Raw genomic sequence first — 18,425 nt, forward strand, 5'->3', positions numbered from 1 at the left:
GAGAGGCTGAGTGCTTCCATCCTCATGTGAAGCTGAACCACTAGCCATGAACATAGGCCAGGGCCTCAGCCGTTCCTTGCCACTCCGTGTGGTAAATGGCATATTAGCAAGTTTACGCTTCTCCGACGATTTTAATTTTGATTTTTGAGTCATTTTTTTACTGATATATTGTGTTTTGGATTTTACATGCTCTGTACTATGACATTGGGCATCGGCCTTGGCAGACGACGTTGATGGCATTTCATCGTCTCGGCCATGACTAGTGGCAGCAGATTCAGCAAGAGGTGGAAGTGGATCTTGATCTTTCCCTATTTTTTGAACCTCAACATTTTTGTTCTCCATATTTTAATGCGCACAACTAAAAGGCACCTCAGGTATACAATGGAGATGGATGGATAGTATACTTATGGATGACGAGTGACTGACGACACAGAGGTAGCTACAGCCGTGGACTACCGTACTGTGTCTGCTAGTATAGAGATGATAAAGATATAATGAAAAAAAATATGATACTACTGTCTACTGTAGGTATATATATATGATATAATGACGGACCTGCTGGACACTGTCAGCAGACTGCTAAACTAACTAGTACTAGACTAGTATGAATGAAGATAGAAAAAAGAAAACACCACACAGGTAGAGGTATATTATTTACAATATTGGGCGAGCACTAGTAGTCACGACACAGAGGTAGCACTAGCTACAGCCGTGGACTACCGTACTGCGTCTGCTAGTATAGAGATGATAAAAAATTATAATTAAAAAAAATATGACACTACTGTCTACTGTAGGTATATATATATATATAATATAATGACGGACCTGCTGGACACTGTCAGCAGACTGCTAAACTAACTAGTACTAGACTAGTATGAATGAAGATAGAAAAAAAAAACACCACACAGGTAGAGGTATATTATTTACAATATTGGCCGAGCACTAGTAGTCACGACACAGAGGTAGCACTAGCTACAGCCGTGGACTACCGTACTGCGTCTGCTAGTATAGAGATGATAAAGAATTATAATTAAAAAAAATATGATACTACTGTCTACTGTAGGTATATATAATATAATGACGGACCTGCTGGACACTGTCAGCAGACTGCTAAACTAACTAGTACTAGACTAGTATGAATGAAGATAGAAAAAAGAAAACACCACACAGGTAGAGGTATATTATTTACAATATTGGCCAAGCACTAGTAGTCACGACACAGAGGTAGCACTAGCTACAGCCGTGGACTACCATACTGTGTCTGCTAGTATAGAGATGATAAAGAATAATAATAAAAAAAAATATGATACTACTGTCTACTGTAGGTATATATATATAATATAATGACGGACCTGCTGGACACTGTCAGCAGACTGCTAAACTAACTAGTACTAGACTAGTATGAATGAAGATAGAAAAAAGAAAACACCACACAGGTAGAGATATATTATTTACAATATTGGCCGAGCACTAGTAGTCACGACACAGAGGTAGCACTAGCTACAGCCGTGGACTACCGTACTGCGTCTGCTAGTATAGAGATGATAAAGAATTATAATTAAAAAAAATATGATACTACTGTCTACTGTAGGTATATATATATATAATATAATGACGGACCTGCTGGACACTGTCAGCAGACTGCTAAACTAACTAGTACTAGACTAGTATGAATGAAGATAGAAAGATGAAAACACCACACAGGTAGAGGTATATTATTTACAATATTGGCCGAGCACTAGTAGTCACGACACAGAGGTAGCACTAGCTACAGCCGTGGACTACCGTATTGCGTCTGCTAGTATAGAGATGTTAAAGAATTATAATTAAAAAAAATATGATACTACTGTCTACTGTATATATATATATATATATAATATAATGACGGACCTGCTGGACACTGTCAGCAGACTGCTAAACTAACTAGTACTAGACTAGTATGAATGAAGATAGAAAAAAGAAAACACCACACAGGTAGAGGTATATTATTTACAATATTGGCCGAGTACTAGTAGTCACGACACAGAGGTAGCACTAGCTACAGCCGTGGACTACCGTACTGCGTATGCTAGTATAGAGATGATAAAGAATTATAATAAAAAAAATATGATTCTACTGTCTACTGTAGGTATATATATATAATATAATGACGGACCTGCTGGACACTGTCAGCAGACTGCTAAACTAACTAGTACTAGACTAGTATGAATGAAGATAGAAAAAAGAAAACACCACACAGGTAGAGGTATATTATTTGCAATATTGGCCGAGCACTAGTAGTCACGACACAGAGGTAGCACTAGCTACAGCCGTGGACTACCGTACTGTGTATGCTAGTATAGAGATGATAAAGAATTATAATAAAAAAAAATATGATACTACTGTCTACTGTAGGTATATATATATATATATATATATATATATATATAATGACGGACCTGCTGGACACTGTCAGCAGACTGCTAAACTAACTAGTACTAGACTAGTATGAATGAAGATAGAAAAAAGAAAACACCACACAGGTAGAGGTATATTATTTACAATATTAGCCAAGCACTAGTAGTCACGACACAGAGGTAGCACTAGCTACAGCCGTGGACTACCGTACTGCGTCTGCTAGTATAGAGATGATAAAGAATAATAATAAAAAAAAATATGATACTACTGTCTACTGTAGGTATATATATATAATATAATGATGGACCTGCTGGACACTGTCAGCAGACTGCTAAACTAACTAGTACTAGACTAGTATGAATGAAGATAGAAAGATGAAAACACCACACAGGTAGAGGTATATTATTTACAATATTGGCCGAGCACTAGTAGTCACGACACAGAGGTAGCACTAGCTACAGCCGTGGACTACCGTACTGCGTCTGCTAGTATAGAGATGATAAAAAATTATAATTAAAAAAAATATGATACTACTGTCTACTGTAGGTATATATATATATATATATAATATAATGACGGACCTGCTGGACACTGTCAGCAGACTGCTAAACTAACTAGTACTAGACTAGTATGAATGAAGATAGAAAAAAGAAAACACCACACAGGTAGAGGTATATTATTTACAATATTGGCCGAGCACTAGTAGTCACGACACAGAGGTAGCACTAGCTACAGCCGTGGACTACCGTACTGCGTCTGCTAGTATAGAGATGATAAAGAATTATAATAAAAAAAAATATGATACTACTGTCTACTGTAGGTATATATATATATAATATAATGACGGACCTGCTGGACACTGTCAGCAGACTGCTAAACTAACTAGTACTAGACTAGTATGAATGAAGATAGAAAAAAGAAAACACCACACAGGTAGAGGTATATTATTTACAATATTGGCCAAGCACTAGTAGTTACGACACAGAGGTAGCACTAGCTACAGCCGTGGACTACCGTACTGCGTCTGCTAGTATAGAGATGATAAAGAATTATAATAAAAAAAAATATGATACTACTGTCTACTGTAGGTATATATATATAATATATAATGACGGACCTGCTGGACACTGTCAGCAGACTGCTAAACTAACTAGTACTAGACTAGTATGAATGAAGATAGAAAGATGAAAACACCACACAGGTAGAGGTATATTATTTACAATATTGGCCGAGCACTAGTAGTCACGACACAGAGGTAGCACTAGCTACAGCCTTGGACTACCGTATTGCGTCTGCTAGTATAGAGATGTTAAAGAATTATAATTAAAAAAAATATGATACTACTGTCTACTGTATATATATATATATATAAAATATAATGACGGACCTGCTGGACACTGTCAGCAGACTGCTAAACTAACTAGTACTAGACTAGTATGAATGAAGATAGAAAAAAGAAAACACCACACAGGTAGAGGTATATTATTTACAATATTGGCCGAGCACTAGTAGTCACGACACAGAGGTAGCACTAGCTACAGCCGTGGACTACCGTACTGCGTCTGCTAGTATAGAGATGATAAAGAATTATAATAAAAAAAATATGATACTACTGTCTACTGTAGGTATATATATATATATATAATATAATGACGGACCTGCTGGACACTGTCAGCAGACTGCTAAACTAACTAGTACTAGACTAGTATGAATGAAGATAGAAAAAAGAAAACACCACACAGGTAGAGGTATATTATTTGCAATATTGGCCGAGCACTAGTAGTCACGACACAGAGGTAGCACTAGCTACAGCCGTGGACTACCGTACTGCGTCTGCTAGTATAGAGATGATAAAGAATTATAATTTAAAAAAAAATGATACTACTGTCTACTGTAGGTATATATATATAATATAATGACGGACCAGCTGGACACTGTCAGCAGACTGCTAAACTAACTAGTACTAGACTAGTATGAATGAAGATAGAAAAAAGAAAACACCACACAGGTAGAGGTATATTATTTACAATATTGGCCAAGCACTAGTAGTCACGACACAGAGGTAGCACTAGCTACAGCCGTGGACTACCGTACTGCGTCTGCTAGTATAGAGATGATAAAGAATAATAATTAAAAAAATATGATACTACTGTCTACTGTAGGTATATATATATAATATAATGACGGACCTGCTGGACACTGTCAGCAGACTGCTAAACTAACTAGTACTAGACTAGTATGAATGAAGATAGAAAAAAGAAAACACCACACAGGTAGAGGTATATTATTTACAATATTGGCCGAGCACTAGTAGTCACGACACAGAGGTAGCACTAGCTACAGCCGTGGACTACCGTACTGCGTCTGCTAGTATAGAGATGATAAAGAATTATAATTAAAAAAAATATGATACTACTGTCTACTGTAGGTATATATATATATAATATAATGACGGACCTGCTGGACACTGTCAGCAGACTGCTAAACTAACTAGTACTGGACTAGTATGAATGAAGATAGAAAAAAGAAAACACCACACAGGTAGAGGTATATTATTTGCAATATTGGCCGAGCACTAGTAGTCACGACACAGAGGTAGCACTAGCTACAGCCGTGGACTACCGTACTGCGTCTGCTAGTATATAGATGATAAAGAATTATAATTTTAAAAAAAATGATACTACTGTCTACTATAGGTATATATATATAATACAATGACGGACCTGCTGGACACTGTCAGCAGACTGCTAAACTAACTAGTACTAGACTAGTATGAATGAAGATAGAAAAAAGAAAACACCACACAGGTAGAGGTATATTATTTACAATATTGGCCGAGCACTAGTAGTCACGACACAGAGGTAGCACTAGCTACAGCCATGGACTACCGTATTGCGTCTGCTAGTATAGAGATGTTAAAGAATTATAATTAAAAAAAAATATGATACTACTGTCTACTGTAGGTATATGTATATATAATATAATGACGGACCTGCTGGACACTGTCAGCAGACTGCTAAACTAACTAGTACTAGACTAGTATGAATGAAGATAGAAAAAAGAAAACACCACACAGGTAGAGGTATATTATTTACAATATTGGCCGAGCACTAGTAGTCACGACACAGAGGTAGCACTAGCTACAGCCGTGGACTACCGTACTGCGTCTGCTAGTATAGAGATGATAAAGAATTATAATAAAAAAAATATGATACTACTGTCTACTGTAGGTATATATATAATATAATGACGGACCTGCTGGACACTGTCAGCAGACTGCTAAACTAACTAGTACTAGACTAGTATGAATGAAGATAGAAAAAAGAAAACACCACACAGGTAGAGGTATATTATTTACAATATTGGCCGAGCACTAGTAGTCACGACACAGAGGTAGCACTAGCTACAGCCGTGGACTACCGTACTGCGTCTGCTAGTATAGAGATGATAAAGAATTATAATAAAAAAAAATATGATACTACTGTCTACTGTAGGTATATATATATATAATATAATGACGGACCTGCTGGACACTGTCAGCAGACTGCTAAACTAACTAGTACTAGACTAGTATGAATGAAGATAGAAAAAAGAAAACACCACACAGGTAGAGGTATATTATTTACAATATTGGCCAAGCACTAGTAGTTACGACACAGAGGTAGCACTAGCTACAGCCGTGGACTACCGTACTGCGTCTGCTAGTATAGAGATGATAAAGAATTATAATAAAAAAAAATATGATACTACTGTCTACTGTAGGTATATATATATAATATATAATGACGGACCTGCTGGACACTGTCAGCAGACTGCTAAACTAACTAGTACTAGACTAGTATGAATGAAGATAGAAAGATGAAAACACCACACAGGTAGAGGTATATTATTTACAATATTGGCCGAGCACTAGTAGTCACGACACAGAGGTAGCACTAGCTACAGCCTTGGACTACCGTATTGCGTCTGCTAGTATAGAGATGTTAAAGAATTATAATTAAAAAAAATATGATACTACTGTCTACTGTATATATATATATATATAAAATATAATGACGGACCTGCTGGACACTGTCAGCAGACTGCTAAACTAACTAGTACTAGACTAGTATGAATGAAGATAGAAAAAAGAAAACACCACACAGGTAGAGGTATATTATTTACAATATTGGCCGAGCACTAGTAGTCACGACACAGAGGTAGCACTAGCTACAGCCGTGGACTACCGTACTGCGTCTGCTAGTATAGAGATGATAAAGAATTATAATAAAAAAAATATGATACTACTGTCTACTGTAGGTATATATATATATATATAATATAATGACGGACCTGCTGGACACTGTCAGCAGACTGCTAAACTAACTAGTACTAGACTAGTATGAATGAAGATAGAAAAAAGAAAACACCACACAGGTAGAGGTATATTATTTGCAATATTGGCCGAGCACTAGTAGTCACGACACAGAGGTAGCACTAGCTACAGCCGTGGACTACCGTACTGCGTCTGCTAGTATAGAGATGATAAAGAATTATAATTTAAAAAAAAATGATACTACTGTCTACTGTAGGTATATATATATAATATAATGACGGACCAGCTGGACACTGTCAGCAGACTGCTAAACTAACTAGTACTAGACTAGTATGAATGAAGATAGAAAAAAGAAAACACCACACAGGTAGAGGTATATTATTTACAATATTGGCCAAGCACTAGTAGTCACGACACAGAGGTAGCACTAGCTACAGCCGTGGACTACCGTACTGCGTCTGCTAGTATAGAGATGATAAAGAATAATAATTAAAAAAATATGATACTACTGTCTACTGTAGGTATATATATATAATATAATGACGGACCTGCTGGACACTGTCAGCAGACTGCTAAACTAACTAGTACTAGACTAGTATGAATGAAGATAGAAAAAAGAAAACACCACACAGGTAGAGGTATATTATTTACAATATTGGCCGAGCACTAGTAGTCACGACACAGAGGTAGCACTAGCTACAGCCGTGGACTACCGTACTGCGTCTGCTAGTATAGAGATGATAAAGAATTATAATTAAAAAAAATATGATACTACTGTCTACTGTAGGTATATATATATATAATATAATGACGGACCTGCTGGACACTGTCAGCAGACTGCTAAACTAACTAGTACTGGACTAGTATGAATGAAGATAGAAAAAAGAAAACACCACACAGGTAGAGGTATATTATTTGCAATATTGGCCGAGCACTAGTAGTCACGACACAGAGGTAGCACTAGCTACAGCCGTGGACTACCGTACTGCGTCTGCTAGTATATAGATGATAAAGAATTATAATTTTAAAAAAAATGATACTACTGTCTACTATAGGTATATATATATAATACAATGACGGACCTGCTGGACACTGTCAGCAGACTGCTAAACTAACTAGTACTAGACTAGTATGAATGAAGATAGAAAAAAGAAAACACCACACAGGTAGAGGTATATTATTTACAATATTGGCCGAGCACTAGTAGTCACGACACAGAGGTAGCACTAGCTACAGCCATGGACTACCGTATTGCGTCTGCTAGTATAGAGATGTTAAAGAATTATAATTAAAAAAAAATATGATACTACTGTCTACTGTAGGTATATGTATATATAATATAATGACGGACCTGCTGGACACTGTCAGCAGACTGCTAAACTAACTAGTACTAGACTAGTATGAATGAAGATAGAAAAAAGAAAACACCACACAGGTAGAGGTATATTATTTACAATATTGGCCGAGCACTAGTAGTCACGACACAGAGGTAGCACTAGCTACAGCCGTGGACTACCGTACTGCGTCTGCTAGTATAGAGATGATAAAGAATTATAATAAAAAAAATATGATACTACTGTCTACTGTAGGTATATATATAATATAATGACGGACCTGCTGGACACTGTCAGCAGACTGCTAAACTAACTAGTACTAGACTAGTATGAATGAAGATAGAAAAAAGAAAACACCACACAGGTAGAGGTATATTATTTGCAATATTGGCCGAGCACTAGTAGTCACGACACTGAGGTAGCACTAGCTACAGCCGTGGACTACCGTACTGCGTCTGCTAGTATAGAGATGATAAAGAATTATAATTTTAAAAAAAATGATACTACTGTCTACTGTAGGTATATATATATAATATAATGACGGACCTGCTGGACACTGTCAGCAGACTGCTAAACTAACTAGTACTAGACTAGTATGAATGAAGATAGAAAAAAGAAAACACCACACAGGTAGAGGTATATTATTTACAATATTGGCCAAGCACTAGTAGTCACGACACAGAGGTAGCACTAGCTACAGCCGTGGACTACCGTACTGCGTCTGCTAGTATAGAGATGATAAAGAATAATAATTAAAAAAATATGATACTACTGTCTACTGTAGGTATATATATATAATGACGGACCTGCTGGACACTGTCAGCAGACTGCTAAACTAACTAGTACTAGACTAGTATGAATGAAGATAGAAAAAAGAAAACACCACACAGGTAGAGGTATATTATTTACAATATTGGCCGAGCACTAGTAGTCACGACACAGAGGTAGCACTAGCTACAGCCGTGGACTACCGTACTGCGTCTGCTAGTATAGAGATGATAAAGAATTATAATTAAAAAAAATATGATACTACTGTCTACTGTAGGTATATATATATATAATATAATGACGGACCTGCTGGACACTGTCAGCAGACTGCTAAACTAACTAGTACTGGACTAGTATGAATGAAGATAGAAAAAAGAAAACACCACACAGGTAGAGGTATATTATTTGCAATATTGGCCGAGCACTAGTAGTCACGACACAGAGGTAGCACTAGCTACAGCCGTGGACTACCGTACTGCGTCTGCTAGTATATAGATGATAAAGAATTATAATTAAAAAAAAAATGATACTACTGTCTACTATAGGTATATATATATAATACAATGACGGACCTGCTGGACACTGTCAGCAGACTGCTAAACTAACTAGTACTAGACTAGTATGAATGAAGATAGAAAAAAGAAAACACCACACAGGTAGAGGTATATTATTTACAATATTGGCCGAGCACTAGTAGTCACGACACAGAGGTAGCACTAGCTACAGCCGTGGACTACCGTACTGCGTCTGCTAGTATAGAGATGATAAAGATGATAGAGATGGAAAAAAAAATATAACACTACTGTAGGTAAATATTTATATAATATAATGAATGACGGACCTGCTGGACACTGTCAGCAGAATGCGTTTATAGAATTAAAAAAAAGACACCACAGGAGTGTTTAACTTTTTCAGGCAGACAAACGTATACTGGTGGTCACTGGCAGCAAAAGTGTGCACTGTACTCCTGCTATAACTGCTCCCCAGTCTCCCCCACAATTAAGCAGTGTGAGCAGTGAGCACTCAGCACAGTCAGATATACATATATCATGCAGCACACTGAGGCTGAGCACAGATAGTATGGAGCATTTTTGTTCAGGCAGAGAACGGATAAAAAAAAAATAGCAAAACCTCCCCAATCCTCCCAACACTAAGCTAAGCAGTAGCACTAGCAAATCAATTAGATCAAGTGTAATACGTAATAATAACAAACTACTAGTACATAAAGTAAACGGAGAGGACGCCAGCCACGTCCTCTCCCTATCAATCTCAATGCACGTGTGAAAATGGCGGCGACGCGCGGCTCCTTATATTGAATCCGAGTCTCGCGAGAATCCGACAGCGGGATGATGACGTTCGGCCTTGCTCGGGTTAACCAAGCCGCACGGGAGAATCCGAGCACGGCTCGGACCCGGCCAAAAAGGCTGAAGTTCGGGCGGGTTCGGTTTCTTGGAAACCGAACCCGCTCATCACTACTACATACTGCTCCACTCCTCCATCTCCTGCCCTCCACTACATACTGCTCCACTCCTCCATCTCCTGCCCTCCACTCCATACTCCTCCATCTCCTGCCCTCCACTCCATACTGCTCCACTCCTCCATCTCCTGCCCTCCACTCCATACTGCTCCACTCCCCCATCTCCTGCTCTCCACTCCATACTGCTCCACTCCTCCATCTCCTGCCCTCCACTCCGTACTGCTCCACCTCCTCTGTTCTATTCCATCCTCCACTCCTCTACCGTTCTGTTCTGCCCCCAATCCACGCCCAGTTCTCTCATTCCTGGCAACAGTTGCTTTATCCTGTCCACCCTCCTGTCACACCAACCTACCTACCAGTTTTCCACCGTGGCTCCCAAACTGCTGGTGGCCAGTCCTCCTCTTCTACAGTAAGTCTGTACTTTCTTCCTTGCAATAGGAGCCAAATGCTCTAGGAACTTAATAGCTGGCAGCCAAGTTAATGCTGTTGGTTAATGGCCTGTATAGACACCAATGTTATTGCACCAAAATGATACTTTAATGATACTTTAATTGCGCTAGTGCTCGCTTCACAGCTCCAAAGCGACTATGATAAGAAAAAGGTACAACAAAAGAAGGTTTCTGATAACCCAGTCCTCTTGCCAGGCAGTGGCTGACCAAGAACCCTCCAGATACGTGTCACATCCAGATGCACCCACCACATCAATGAATCCCCACTGTAAAACCTCTCAACAAAAATTGTGCTACGCTCGGCAGTGGGCTTCTAACCAATTACTAAGGCAGCCACTTATACCAAAGAAGGAACTTTACTTAGAACCCACAGCACTGGTGTTCAAAGGACCGGGCACTGCAATGGGCAATTCAGGACAATCTCACACTGGGTGGAGACAAAGGTGACTGTCCATCATTTTAAGCTGCTAGAGCGATTGTAACTGAGTACACATTTAAGCAGTCAATGGCCAAGCCATACCCCCCCCCCCCCCCCCCCTTCCACAGCAGTCACGACACACCCTGCGTTTGACTCAAACCCCTCATTACCTCCCAGTAATGCTCACTGGCTATCACATCTGAAAGTTGCATATCAAAGGATATGCAGCATGTCTATATTCTCTGTGCATATTCAGCTGTAACTGAATACGAAATGCTATGTTACAGTGTTTTCTAGGAAACACTGTAATGTCCCATTTCATATGCATATACAGCCGCAGACGCACACAGAATATAGGCATGCCGCGTATCATTTTTATTTTTTAGCAGAGTCTGTTTGTGCATCCTTTTCTCACCATTTGCAAATAAGATGCACTTTAATGGAAAAAGTTGCACATACAGATGCTCTGCGTTACCCAGGCACGGCACGGCATGGCGTGACGAGAAGGACTGTTTAACCGGGGAGGCTAGATGTACAGTAAGTGGACACATCTGTAACTACTGCATGTGTAATAGTATGTGCTGCACACCTCCATTTACTTTCAGTTTGAAATTGTTTAATGTATAAAGTTTCTAATTATTCTACATTGTAAATAGATAACTTTTGACTTTTAAACAGGTGTAGATGGCCAAATGGTATATCGTAAACAAGACTCTTCATATGGCATTTGGATAGGCACACCATCCAGCACATGGTAATATAGACCTCTACCGTCACTGTATAATGTTCATTACTGTAATATCTGTCTTTAACATTAAACTCAGCTTGCATTAGTCTGTATCATTCATTCCCTTTTATCCTGGTTGGACCCATTCCCAGCTCTTTCATACAACTCTGAGTAAAGATGTGATACATGAAGGCGCTAACCTGTTGCTACAGATGGAGCCAGGCTCATCTAGGATTCTCTGCTGTGCCAAGGTGCACCAAGGTTTATTAGCATAAGCTTTTCATCTATTGTTCTCAGCTGCAATACAATACAGAGAACAATACAGCAGGGGATTAAGTCCGATCGCATTGGCTCAATTAATCCTATAAAAGGCAAAGATGAGGAGGGCTCCATTTGTATATCAGAGATGTACAAAAACTGATATACAGTATTCCATATGAGGGTAAATACATATATTTTATGAATATTAAATGATTAGCCTACTGAAATCGAAATCTGGAAGCTATTGATTTAATATTCATTAAATATATGTATTTACCCTCATATGGCATATATCCGTTTTCTTCATCTCTGATATAGCAACAGGTTAGCGACTTCATGTATCACACCTCTACACATATTTTGAGCTACTCATGGGATAATCCTATTGATACAGTCAGGCCTGCACTTACCTGAATTGTGCCCAGGAGGTATATCATTGTGCCCAGGAGATATATCATTGTGCCCAGGAGATATATCATTGTGCCCAGGAGATATATCATTGTGCCCAGGAGGTATATCATTGTGCCCAGGAGATATATCATTGTGCCCAGGAGATATATCATTGTGCCCAGGAGATATATCATTGTGCCCAGGAGGTATATCATTGTGCCCAGGAGGTATATCATTGTGCCCAGGAGGTATATCATTGTGCCCAGGAGGTATATCATTGTGCCCAGGAGGTATATCATATTAGCATCTTTCATACACCTGTCTGCTTTATTTGCTACTTTCTTATATTCAGCTCATACCCTGCTCATGCTGAGTTTTCTCTGTGGCTTGTAGGGGCATTTATCCACAGAAATGGCATGTCGTTCTGGTGATAATAAATTATGATATTTGCCGTGTATGATTTATTGTGGCCATCTGTTTTCCCATGCGTTTCCCTATTTGTTTTACCATCTGTTTATCCTAACTCCCATTTCTCCTCAAATGGTCTTCTCCTTTGCTCATTGTAATTCTTCCTATTCCTCCTTACACTATCACTTTTCTCTGTGTGCTTTGATCTATCCAGCCCTCACTAACATTCTACCATCCATGGTTTGTGGTATTGTACCATTGGAAAGAAACCCTTGATGGATGAGCCATTGATGGCTTGGACAATTGGCACTGTTGGGCTCAGCCATCAATATATTGCCATCAGTTGCTAAACCATTGATTGTTGATGGCCAACTCTGGTTCCTTCACTTCCTGTTGCATGTTCTCCCTAGGCTCACTGCTTATGTTGTGAAAGTGTTTGCCTTGGCTTCAAAAGTAATCTACATTGGAAGAGATGTTCTGTGCGATTCGGTAAAGTGGTTGATACTGAATAAACAAAAGCCAGATGGGTTATTCCAGGAGGATGCACCAGTCCATGGCCAGAAGATGGTGGTATGTACCAGAAAGTTGTAGCTGAGACATTTTTAAAGAAAATAGGTTGAGTTTAGGAATTTTTGTTTTCTCTAACGTCCTAAGTGGATGCTGGGGACTCCGTAAGGACCATGGGGAATAGACGGGCTCCGCAGGAGATAGGGCACTCTAAAAAAGAATTAGGATACTAGTGTGCACTGGCTCCTCCCTCTATGTCCCTCCTCCAGACCTCAGTTAGAATCTGTGCCCGAACGAGATGGGTGCACCTTAGTGAGCTCTACAGAGCTTGCTGAGAAAGAAAGTATTTTGTTAGGTTTTTTATTTTCAGAGAGCTTCTGCTGGCAACAGACTCTCTGCTACGTGGGACTGAGGGTAGAGAAGCAAACCTTACCAACTGCGGGATAGGTTGCACTTCTTAGGCTACTGGACACCATTAGCTTTAGAGGGATCGAACACAGGAACGCACCCTTGGTCGTCCGATCCCAGAGCCGCGCCCCCGTCCCCCTCGTAGAGCCAGAAGCAAGAAGCACGGCGTGGATGAAGAAAAGCGGCGGCTGAAGACTCCGGTCTTCTGATAAGGTAGCGCACAGCACTGCAGCTGTGCGCCATTGCTCCCACATTACACCCACACGCTCCGGTCACTGTAGGGTGTAGAGCGCAGGGGGGGGGGGGCACCCTGGGCAGCAATATTATACCTTTTTGGCAAAAGTTAAGCAGACATACAGTTGGGCACTGTATGTCTGCATGAGCCCCCGCCATAAATTTACAAAAAATCGCGGGACAGAAGCCCGCCGCGGAAAGGGCGGGGCTTTTTCCTCAGCACTCACCAGTGCCATTTTCTCTTCACAGCTCCGCTGGAAGGAAGCTCCCCAGACTCTCCCCTGCTGAAGTAGAGGGGTGAAAAAGTAGGGGGGGGGGGGGGGGGCACATAAATTTAAGCGCAAAAACATATAATATCAGCAGCTACTGGGTAAACACTGAGTTACTGTGTTTTTTCCTGGGTCATATAGCGCTGGAGTGTGTGCTGGCATACTCTCTCTCTGTCTCTCCAAAGGGCCTTGTGGGGGAATTGTCTTCAGATGAGCATTCCCTGAGTGTGTGGTGTGTCGGTACGTGTGTGTCGACATGTCTGATGTAGAAGGCTCTCATAAGGAGGAGATGGAGCAAATATGTGTGTAAGAAGGTGTCGCCGTCGACAACGCCGACACCGGTTTGGATATGTGTAATTTAGTGCTAAGGTAAAGTTATTGCACAAAGGAGGTTAGGAAACAGACAGGAAATCTACCATGTCTGTCCCTATGTCGCAGGGACCGTCAGAGTCTCTCAATGTTCACTATCCAAGATAATAGACACTGATATCGACACGGAGTTTGACTCCAGTGTCGACTATGATAATGCAAAATTACAGCCAGATTGGCAGAAAAGTATTCAATATATGTTTATTGTAATAAAAGATGATTTGCATATCACTGATGACTCATCTGTCCCTGACACGAGGGTACACAGGTGTAAGGGGAAGAAAGCTGAGGTAATTTTCCCTCCTCTCATGAGGAAAAAGGGCGGGAATCTCCAGACAAGAGACTGCAGCTTCCCACAAAGAATTCTCAGGCAATATCCTTTACCCACTAGGGCCAGGATAAGATGGAAATCTTCCCCTAGGGTGTCACAAAAGGCAGCCCTGATGTTACAGCTATTCTCAGGGATCCTGCAGATAGCGTGCACATTCTGGTACACTACTCAGACCGGCGATGGGGTCGGCATGGGTTTATAGCGCTGTGGCAGCGTGCACAGGTACCTTATCAGCAGAGATAGAGATCCTAGTATGTATAGAGATATATATATATATATATATATATATAGGAATATATATATTTATATTAATGATGCTGTCTTAAGAGATATGTATATATATATATATATATATATATATATAAACATGCCCATAGAGACATGAATATACTGGGTCCTAGTGTCAAAGCTATGTCAATTTCTGCTTGACGTGTCCTGTACAATGGACAGACGATGCCGCCTTAAGAGGCATATGGAAGGCTGAGGATTGGGTGGAGAAGGGTTCTCAGATCGGGTCTCCACGGCTATATCTGGTAATTCTGATATTTGGCCTTGTATCCCTGCACTGCCTAGGAAAGCACAACATTATCAAATGTAGCCTTTCGAATAAAGAAACAAGAAAGTCCGAGATGCGTCCTTTCTTGCCAGAGGCGGGGGCAGAGAAAAGTCCTCCCCGGCCTCTACATAATCCACCGCATGTCGCTGGGGCTCCACAGGCGGAGCTAGGCCCGGTGGGGGCACGCTTTCAGAAGTGCAGCCACAAGTGGGTTCACTCCCTGTTAGATCCCTGGGAAATAGATATTGTGTCTCAGGGATACAAGCGGGTCTTTGAGAAAAAATGCCCCCTCACCGACGGCCCTCACGGCTTCCCCTCACGAGAGGGAAACAGTGTGGACTGCATATCACAAATTGTATATTCAACAGGTGGTGGTCAAGTTTCCCCTCATTCAACTAGGAGGGGATTATTATTTGACCATGTTGTGGTCCCAAAACCAAAAGGTTTGGTCATACCCATATTGAATTTAAAATCCCGGTACATATACCTGAAAAGGGGCAAGTTCAAGATGGCATCGCTAAGAGCGGTCGTTGTAAGCCTAAAAGGGGGCTCGGGACATAAAGGATGAATACCTTCAGGTCCCCATTTATCCACCTCATCAGGCGTACCTCAGAATTGCGGTACAGGATTGTCATTACCAGTTTAGACCAAGGTAATGGCGGAAGTGATGGTGATCCTGTGGAAGCAAGGTGTCACTATTATCACGTATTTAGAAGATCTCTGCATAAAAGCGAGATCAAAAGAGCAGTTGCTGAACAGCGTATCACTTTCTCTGGAAGTGTAACGGCAACACGACTGGATTCTATATATTCCAAAGTCGCAGTTGGTTCCTACAGCTCATCTGCCTCTCCTAGGCATGATCCTAGACACAGACCAGAAAGGGGTTTATCTCCCGATAGAGAGAGCTCAGGAGCTTGTGACACTGGTCAGGAATCTATTATACCAAAACAGGTGTTAGTGCATCACTGCACTCGAGTCCTGGGTAGGATGGTGGCATCATAAGAGGCCATTCCCTTTGGCAGGTTCCATGCGAGGACCTTCCAGTGGGACTTACTGGACAAGTGCTCCGGATCACATCTTCAGAAGCATCGGTTAATCACCCTATCCCCCAGGGCCAGGGTGTCTCTCCTGTGGTGGCTGCAGAGTGCTTACCTTCTCGAGGGCCGCAGATTCGGCATTCAGGACTGGGTCCTGGTGACCACGGATGCAAACCTCCGAGGGTGGGGGGGTAGTCACACAGGGATGAAATTTCCAAGGTCTATGGTCAAGTCAGGAGACTTGCCTTGATATTAACATCCTGGACCTAAGGGCCATATACAACGCCCTACGTCAAGCGGAGACCCTGCTTCGCGACCAACCGGTCCTGATTCACTCAGACAACATCACCACAGTGGCTTATGTAAACCGCCAAGGCGGCACAAGGAGCAGGGTGGCGAGGATGGAAGCCACCAGATTTCTTCGCTGGGCGGAGAATCACGTAAGCGCACTGTCAGCAGTGTTCATTCTGGGAGTGGACAACTGGGAAGCAGACTTCCTCAGCAGGCACGACCTCCACCCGGGAGAGTGGGGACTTCATCAAGAAGTTTTCACGCTGATTGCAAGTCGGTGGGAACTGCCACAGGTGGACATGATAGCATCCCGCCTCAACAAAAAGCTACAGCGGTATTGCGCCAGGTCAAGAGACCCTCAGGCGATAGCTGTGGATACGCTAATGACACCGTGGGTGTTCCAGTCGATGTATGTATTTTCCCCTCTTCATCTCATACCCAAGGTGCTGAGAATCATAAGGAAAAGAGGAGTGAGAACAATACTCATTGTTCCGGATTGGCCAAGAAGAACTTGGTATCCAGATCTGCAAGAGATGCTCACAGAGGACCCATGGTCTCTGCCTCTAAGACAGGCTTGGTTGCAACAGGGGCCCTGTTTGTTCCAAGAAGATGAAGCAAACGTGTGTGAGAGGGTGTCTCCGTTGACAACGCCGACACCTGTTTGGATATGTGTAATTTAGTGCTAAGGTGAATTTATTGCACCAAAGTTTGGAGAACGGACAGGAAATCTACCCATGTCTGTCCTTATGTCTCAGAGACCTTTAGAGTCTCTCAATGTTCACTATCCAAAATAATGGGCGCTGAGATCGACACGGCGTTTGACTCCAGTGTCGACTACTATAATGTAAAGTATTCAATGTGACAGCTGAACATTATCACCGTATATGGCAAAAATATGTTGCTCGGTGTGAGGCCAGGAATGCTCCTACTGAGGAATTCCAGCTGGGCCGTTTTCTTTCACTTCCTACAGTCGGGAGTGTCTTTGGGCCTAAAATTGGGATCCATTAAGGTCCAGATATCGGGCTTATCCATTTTCTTTCAAAAAGAACTGACTTCGCTTCCTGAAGTTCAGACCTTTGTGAAGGGAGTGCTGCATATACAGCCCCCGTTTGTGCCTCCAGTGGCACCTTGGGATCTTGACATGGTGTTGAGTTTCTTGAAATCACATTGGTTTGAACCACTAAAATCAGTGGAGTTAAAATATCTCACGTGGAAGGTGGTCATGCTGTTAGCCTTAGCTTCAGTTAGGCGTGTGACGGAATTGGCGGCTTTGTCACATAAAAGCCCCTATCTGGTTTTTCATATGGACAGGGCAGAATTGCGGATTCGTCAGCAATTTCTGCCGAAGGTAGTGTCATCTTTTCATATTAGCCAACCTATTGTGGTGCCTGTAGCTACCAGTGGCTTAGAGGATTCCGAGTTACTAGATGTAGTGCGGGCTTTGAAGAGTTATGTGGCCAGAACGGCTAAGGTCAGGAA

The 18,425-nt window shown here is 41.4% G+C and overlaps 1 protein-coding gene across 1 annotated transcript in view; it reads left to right on the plus strand.

Moving 5' to 3' along the window:
* The window catches only part of LOC134936129 (complement C3-like), an 828,079-nt gene that overhangs the window by 614,587 nt on the left and 195,067 nt on the right, over nt 1-18,425 (plus strand). Inside the window, exons 25-26 of the mRNA XM_063931046.1 lie at nt 11,837-11,912; nt 13,355-13,514. Of these exons, the coding sequence (XP_063787116.1) occupies nt 11,837-11,912; nt 13,355-13,514 (236 nt within the window). The remainder of the gene's footprint in view (nt 1-11,836; nt 11,913-13,354; nt 13,515-18,425) is intronic.

Source organism: Pseudophryne corroboree, chromosome 6 (assembly GCF_028390025.1).
Source record: "Pseudophryne corroboree isolate aPseCor3 chromosome 6, aPseCor3.hap2, whole genome shotgun sequence".
In the NCBI taxonomy this organism is placed as follows: Eukaryota; Metazoa; Chordata; class Amphibia; order Anura; family Myobatrachidae; genus Pseudophryne; species Pseudophryne corroboree.